Genomic DNA, 8,330 nt, shown 5'->3' with positions numbered 1-8,330 from the left:
GCGCCGTCCACAGGGTATGGCACGGTGTTGCAAAATGGAGTGATAGCCTTCCTTCTTCAAGATCCCTTTTACCCTTTAGAAATCTCCCACTTTACCACCATCAAAGCACCCCCAGACCATCACATTGCCTCCACCATGCTTGACAGGTGGCATCAAGCACTCCTCTAGCATCTTTTCATTTTTTCTGCGTCTCACGAATGTTCTTCTTTGTGATCCGAACACCTCAAACTTATATTTGTCTGTCCATAACACTTTTTTCCAATCTTCCTCTGTCCTGTGTCTGTGTTCTTTTGCCCATCTTAATCTTTTATTTTTATTGGCCAGTCTAAAATATGGCTTTTTCTTTGCAACTCTACCTAGAAGGCCAGCATCCCAGAGTCGCCTCTTCACTGTTGGCATTGAGACTGGTCTTTTGCGGGTACTATTTAATGAAGCTGCCAGTTGAGGACTTGTGAGGCGTCTGTTTCTCAAACTAGACACTAATGTACTTGTCCTCTTGCTTAGTTGTGCACCGGGGCCTCCCACTCCTCTTTATATTCTGGTTAGAGCCAGTTTGCGCTGTTCTGTGACGGGAGTAGTACACAGCGTTGAAGAGATCTTCAGTTTCTTGGCAATTTCTGCATGGAATAGCCTGACGAGTTTCAGAAGAAAGGGCTTTGTTTCCCACAAATGCTGATGCTCCAGATACTCAACTAGTCTAAAGAAGGCCAGTTTTATTGCTTCTCTAATCTGAACAACAGTTTTCAGCTGTGCTAACATAACTGCAAAAGGGTTTTCTAATGATCAATTAGCCATTTAAAATGATAAACTTGGATTAGCTAACACAACGTCCATTGGAACACAGGAGTGATGCATGCTGATAATGGGTCTCTGTACGCCTATGCAGATATTCCATTAAAAATCAGCCATTTCCAGCTACAATAGTAATTTAAAACGTTAACAATGTCTACACTGGATTTCTGATCAATTTGATGTTATTTTAATGGACAAAAAATGTGCTTTTCTTTCAAAAACTAAGACATTTCTAAGTGACCCCAAACTTTTTGAATGGTAGTGCACATTGTAATATTATTGTTTGGTGGTATTACACATTTTGTATAGTAGATATGTAGTGGTGTAATAATGTTATATGATGTACTGTTTTATCTTTTATGTGTGATGTAAGTCCCTTAATGCTGCCTTGGCATCAGCCAATGGGGATCCCTCATAAATACCAATACAAACATGTTGAAGGTAAACAGTTAAATAAATATTGACACCACACGTGAGAGGATGGTTGCACAATATTCCTGAGTAATTAAAATTACTTATGAGATAGTGAGAAATATAAATGTCGGCGAAATGAAAGATAATTTCCAAAAAGTTGTCAGAGGTGAAACCGTGTAACTTCTTTTTACATTGTTCAACAGGAACACCTATGTAAGAGGATGGTTACATGATTCATATGTGTGAACAAAGCCAAAGGGTGAAAAGTTCTCAGAGCAGACATGTCAGTGTTTCTATGTTATAGAAGGGTTATTTGGATATGAGTGTGTGTACCTTTTTTCCTCAAATATCTCAACCCTGCAAGCACAGTGGATCTGGGCCGATTCCGGCTGAGAGTAGGGGCACTCGGCTGAGAGTCAGACTCGGCCGACCTCATGTGGCCCAAGTCTGGGCTGCCTTTGGCAGTATTACATATGGCTAGGATGCGGGGATTGAGCTCTGGCCGATTCCGGTGAGAGTTATCTGGCCAAATGTATTACTTGGGGCTCGGGCCGATTGGGACTACTCTCTGGCAGATGATTACACTTTATATAATTAACCTTTCATTATTTATTTTTCCAGATTTTCTCATTGTTTCTGTGATCAAAAAATACAATTGACATTTAAATTAAATTCTTTAAGCAACTGCGTTGCTCCAGATGCTGGTTTGAGACCCGTGCCGGCCGCGAATGGGAGACCCATGAGGCGACGCACAATTGGCGCAGCGTCGTCCAATTTAGGAGAGGGTTTGGCCGGTCCGGGATGTCCTTGTCCCATTGCGCTGTAGTGACTCCTGCGGCAGGCTAGGCGCATGCACGGTCACCAGGTGTATAGTGTTTCCTCCGACACAATATGTTTTTTTGTGGATGGGTATAATTTGTATGTATAAAACGTATAATAGTAATATTTAAAATGACTAAATAGGGTAATTTTGTATACATTTATTTAAATTTGCATCGGGCCGCTTCTGGCGGGATTCTGGTTAGATGCCGGCAAAGTCGGCTGAATTCTGGTAGACTGAAACGGCCCGATGTACTTGGGCCGATTCTGGGCAATCATTCATTTTGATTCCGGGCCGAGTCCGAAACATGATTCTGGGCCGATTCCTCATTGCAGGCTGGGGAATATTTCAGCTGCTGTATGGTTTTTCAAACTTCATCCCATTATCATGTACACATTGACATCTACTACAATATGGCTCAATCATGCTTGTTTATACACCTTTGATTCACTTTTTTTTTGCTTTGTTAAGTAGGCCTAATGGCTTTCCCATTACCCAAGATACTGACCATTAAAGATGCAATATGCAGAAATCTCGCTGCCATTTCCTGGTTGCTAAAATGCTAATAGTTCATATAATTTAAATGTATGTGACAAAACAAGCAAATATAGTGTAGATAAATATTGTACCGTCTAAACCGCTGTGAAATATATTTTCCATAACCAAACATTTTGTATTTTCAGCTGTTTGAAGCTCATGTACAAAGCCGAAAGTAAAAGATGCAAAAATGAAACTTAAGACCAGGAAACATATAAATAGCACACAGAACAGATATACCGCTTCTTAGACTTGCTTTCAATGAGAATGACAGAGTTTTATATTTGAATTTAGTGGGGTCACCCAAAAAGTTACAAATCACATCTATCTCAAGGGCTCTTGCTCCTGTTTATACAAGGGTGGCTTGTAAGACACACCTGCCAAGTTTGCTGTAACATCTGTGAAAACTAGAATGCTGGGAGGTTTTGTGAGACATGTTAATTAATAAGAGTCACAGGCTAATGCAGGAAATATCTATGCTCTAGGACTTCATCATAAGCAATGACCATCTGTTAGACATGCTATATTAATTCAATTAAACCAGTTAAATAAACGTTCTAGTGCATAAAGATCATGTTGAGCCTATTTTCGTTACATTGTAGATAATGAATATACGCACCTTCTCACATACGGCCGTGGATTATTTCAATGGTAATTTTAACAGGACAGTTTCCCGATTAAGCGGGATCGTGTGGCCACCCCCTGGAGGCTTCGTGTAGTTGCCCAGCGCAACCGCTGGGTTTGTAACCCGACACCCTGTGTTGCGGTGCCTTACGGTCGGTCACCCACAGAGAGGCTGTTTAAAAAGGAAAAGGATGAGTCCTCCGCTCCTGACTCGGTAACCCCCTCAAGAACTAAACATTTTATTTCTGATTCAACGTCCCTCATTACGGATCGGCATAAATGAATGAACCACGGGGAATATCGGAAGAAAGTCACCCTGGAAAGTTTCCTGTCAAACAGCTCTCTGGCTGACTACAGTCATTTATGCTGGTCTTGATAGGCAAATCAATAGAAGAGCTTTCCGTTGGAACTGTATTGCAAGCTTCTCAAATGTGTTAAAGGACAACCGGTGCTTTCTGTTCCCTTGCAAAGGAGTCACGCTGTGATTAACAGATCAGGTTTTTGACTGCCAGGACAAATGAATACAAATGAATCTAGGGATCCGAAGGAGAGATTGCAGAACCTCTTATCTCGACACAAAGTAAGTATTTCTATACTGGATGGTTTTCTGTGATGGAGTCACTCACACACTTGCATATGCAGCCTAATTGAAGTGGACCTGACTGATAGTTACGATGTGATTTTGAATGCAGATGTTCAGTTATCCTAGCCTATATACACTGAGTGTACAGAACATTAAGAACACCTTCCTAATATTGAGTAACAGTCTAAATTATTTCGGGGCATGGACTCTACAAGGTGTCGAAAGCGTTCCATAGGGATGCTGGCTCAAATTGGCTGAATGTCCTTTGGGTTGTGGAGTATTCTTGATACACACAGGAAACTATTGAGTGTGAAAAACCCAGCAACATTGCAATTCTTGACACACTCAAACCCACCTACTACCATACCCGTACAAAGGCACGTCAGTATTTTGTCTTGCCTATTCACACTCAATGGCACACACGATCCATGTCTCAAGGATTAAAAATACTTATTTAACCTGTCTCCACTTTCACCTGGCAGACGCTCTTATCCAGAGCAGTTAGGATTAAGTGCCTTGGGCAGATCGACTGATTTGTTATCTACTCGGCTTGGAGGTTCGAACTAGCTACCTTTCGTTTACTGGCCCAACCTTCTTGGTATGTATCCTACCTGCCGGCAGGCAATGATCCAGCAGCCTGTCACAAACGATGTTAATTTGTGGCAGGTTTACAGTTGCCTAGAGTCTGAAATATCCTGAAGCTGTTTGTATTAAGCTCCAGAGAAAGTTACTGATTCAGTTGGAACAGGATCTACTTTGTAACCTTTTCGAATATGATGTTACAGTAGGCTAATTTAGGTAGAATATGATGTTACAATAGGCTAATTTAGGTCGAATATGATGTTACAATAGGCTAATTTAGGTCGAATATGATGTTACAATAGGCTAATTTAGGTCGAATATGCAGTCAAGCAAGGGTTTTAGGAGAATACAGTTGAGGGCGACAGTGAGAAGAAGCCTATGCTAATATATGCCTACTGTAGGTTTTTTATTAATTAGAAAAATAACCTAAAATACATTTGCTATGTTATCTTTGGAATGCACGGCGCTCTCGTCAAAGCTGTAACTTTCTCAGCGCAAAGTGCGCATACAATTATGCCTATTCAATTACCCCGGCGACTGAAAACGAACGTCTTTCGTCTAAAAGTGGCGGTATTTAGGCCATGTACATTCGTTTTCACTTAGCCGAAGCCTATAAAATGTTGACCATTTCAGGGACTAGTCGTAGTTTTTTTTTTTGCAACACTGTGAAGAGTTAAAGTGATAAGTTTTAATGGGTCGTTTTGGTCAAGGATGAACTGCATAATGAAGTACTAACGATGGACCCGGATAATGACCGCACTCCACACTTAAACCAGCTGGAGTCGGCGGGTGAGTTGTGTGAACAACTATCGCTCAGTCTTATCGAAGAGGGAGATTCTGTGAAGTGATTTGTCAACTTTTGAGTTCCATCTGTTTTTGGTTTTCCTCAGTCCATTATCCGTCTCCAAACAAGCAACTGGTTGTTATCAGTCTCTTTCAGGTTGTTTGTCAACTTTTTTAGATCAAGGAATGTCCAGTGCCTCAACACATGTCCTGACAAAATTGATGTCCACAGCCAGTCACTGTTAGGCTATCTACTCTTAAAAATAAACAGCTAGGTTTTCTAAGTGATATATCATAACAATATGAATAAATGTATAATTAAACTACACCACCTTGTTTCACTGGTGTCTTCAGTGGCTTTGTTGTTCAACTGATGACAATAAACAGCATAACCTATTTAGCTAACAATATTGGCAAAAAAATATTCAGCATATTATCAAAGTTCAATCAAATGTGTATGTGTTGAGACCAGATGGATAGCCCTCTCACAGAGAGTGGGGGAGAGAGAGAGAAATACATATAGAAAGAGAGAAACAAGGATTATTTAAGATACTGTTTGAAGAGGTAGAGTTTCAAGCTGGTTCCACCATTGGGACAGGGTGGGAGGGTCAAGAGACCTGAGGTGGTAGAACGGAGTGCTCAGGTTGGGGTGTAGGGAGGGACAGTGTCTCTTGCTGTTCCGTAGGTAAGCACCATGGTCTTGTAGTGGATGCGAGCTTCGACTGGAAGCCAGTGGAGTGTCATGAGAGAACTTGGGAAGGTTGAAAACCTCGCGTGCTGCAGCGTTCTGGATAAGTTGCAGGAGTTTGATTTAAACAAGTGGGGAGCCCAACCAACAGCGAGTTGCAGTAGTCCAGACGGGAGAGGACAAGTGCCTGGATTAGAACCTGTGCCGCTTCCTGTGTGAGGTAGGGTCGTACTCTACCGATGTTGTAGAGAATGAACCTGCAGGAGTGGGTCACTGCTTTGATGTTTGCAGAAAACGACAGGGTGTTGTCCAGGGTCACGCTAAGGTTCTTTTCACTCTGGGAGGGCAACACTGAGGAGTTGTCTACCAGGGTGGAGAGGTCTTTGAGAGGGCAGGTCTTCCTACTCAACTATATACTTTTGCTCACTGGGAGACAACCAACGGTTCTTGCAGAGCTGGTCTAACAGAAACAGTAGATCCATGAAGTGAGTTCTGACTGAGGGTTGCGGAGGTTGTGCTGGCTAGTATTTGATGCTTTCTTGTTCTTTTGGCCCTGTATTTTGAAGACTCAGCTTGCTTGCAAATCTCGCAGCTGTAAAGTCATCCCTGGTGTTGCAGTGTGAAACCGCCAAAGACAGGATATATGCAGATGTCAGACGTATTTACACTGTATGCCGAAGCTGTCTCCTGTAGGTTCAGCTTTACATTTACAGGAGACCACGGAGCTCCAACGACCTGTCACACAGCTCCGTCTGAACTAAACCACCAAGGCTGCAACTTTTGCCTATTAAAAAGCAGTGTTGTTTCCAAACGAATAGAATCCAATTGTCCAGCAAACCCACATAACCCAGACCTGCCACAGAGCCCATTTTACAAGCATCAGTATCTCCTCTAACCAAACCACCTTTAGGATACAGATTTTGCCAGCCCACTAGGTAGACTTTAGTCTGTAAAAACAGTGCAACTGTAAAAATACTGTTAATTTCAAGCAAACTTAGTTGACTCAACATTAAGTCTGGTTCACATACATGTAAATCGACTGACAGAATGAAACTCACTTCCAGCGGATCCCTGCCCAGCTGATAAGAGACAATCTGAGACCACAACCAGCTGCTTGTCATGAGACACACACTCCCAGACCTCTCAGAGACCACAACCAGCTGTTAGAGTGGTGTCAGGTTGGTGATGATGGCACTCTGCTGCGTTACTTACTGTGAGATCAGACAGTGGTTTCAGAGCATTCTCTGGTTCTCCGGGTTGTTATTTGCTAATGCAGAATGACTGTTGGGGGGGGGGGGGGGAGTTGGGAAATGGGAGTTGAGTGGACTAGTGATCCATTTATTAAGGTGGCCAATGATTTCGAGTTTGTATGTAGGCAGCAGCCTCTCTGTGTTAGTGATGGCAGTTTAACAGTCTGATGGCCATGAGATAGAAGCTGTTTTTCAGTCTCTCGGGCCCAGCTTTGATGCACCTGTACTGACCTCACCTTCTGGAGCTACCAGTCCACCTGTCATTCACTCACCTCACTCCTCTTGGGACACCAAACTGAAATAGAAAACAGACTGAAACAGGGAGAGACTACCTGGACCCATTAAGAAATGCTTATTGTAGCTTTCCATTGCTAAATATTTTTGAAGGTTTTCCATCGCGTGGCCTAGTGAACACGATCCTGGTCAGCCCCTGTAGTGTGGTGAGAGGGACATGTTCACTGGAGGCTGCTGCTGCTGGGTGTTAGAGACTAAGCTGCCTTTAACGTGAAATAGTTCTGCAGAGAACTTTATTGCAATTCTTTATGATGATGATAATTATGATGGAGAGTTATTAAATGACAGGCTGTGATTGGGTTGTTGTTTTGGGGTATGTTCTGACCCAGATTTAAGCTTTTTATTTCACCTGACATCACCATAATGCAGCAACACTCATAAGTCTTTCTCATGTCATGCTCATACATCCCATCTGCAAATTCAACTTACCATTGATATCAACTACAATGATATAAAGTGAAGTATAGTGTCTCGTGAAAGGTAATTCTTTCAATACAATAAAAAATGCATTTTGGGCCTTAAGTTGTTTAGCGAGCCAACCTAGCTGTAACATTAATTGCTGTAGAGTGTTTCTAACCAGCCTCTCCTTTCTTCCTCACAGGAGAGTCCTATTGCTCTGTACAGTTTTATATTGTACTTTTTACCTGGGACTTGCACAAGTACACTCTGAAGGTAAGACATTACTTCCTTCTGGCATTCATTTCTTTTCTTTTCCACCCTGGTTTCACAGTGCCTATTTAATAGTGGAAAAGCAGTGAAACAGCTTGGATTGGAGTTATATTGTGCTCATAGCGCAAGCCTGTATACATGCTGTATGGGATTTGGATGTTTCCATGGCAATGTGTGTGTAGAGCTCAAACGGCTCATTAAGGTGTGATGGCTCTTGTGAGGTTTGCGGCTTTCCAAAGACACAAATTAACACAATTGACACAGAATTACAATAACTGCTCTGGTTCAAATTAT

The 8,330-nt window shown here is 42.1% G+C and overlaps 1 protein-coding gene across 1 annotated transcript in view; it reads left to right on the top strand.

Annotated features, from left to right (window-relative positions):
- The first annotated feature begins 3,338 nt into the window (after positions 1–3,338).
- col27a1a (collagen, type XXVII, alpha 1a) overlaps positions 3,339–8,330 on the top strand; it is a 366,487-nt gene continuing 361,495 nt past the window's right edge. The window contains exons 1-2 of the mRNA XM_045688056.1: positions 3,339–3,767; positions 7,969–8,039. Coding sequence (XP_045544012.1) covers positions 3,715–3,767; positions 7,969–8,039 — 124 coding nt within the window. The 5' untranslated portion in view covers positions 3,339–3,714. The remainder of the gene's footprint in view (positions 3,768–7,968; positions 8,040–8,330) is intronic.

This window comes from Salmo salar, chromosome ssa01, assembly GCF_905237065.1.
Source record: "Salmo salar chromosome ssa01, Ssal_v3.1, whole genome shotgun sequence".
Lineage (NCBI taxonomy): Eukaryota > Metazoa > Chordata > Actinopteri > Salmoniformes > Salmonidae > Salmo > Salmo salar.
Note: the sequence above shows the minus strand (reverse complement) of the source record. Positions and strands in the feature narration are given on the sequence as shown.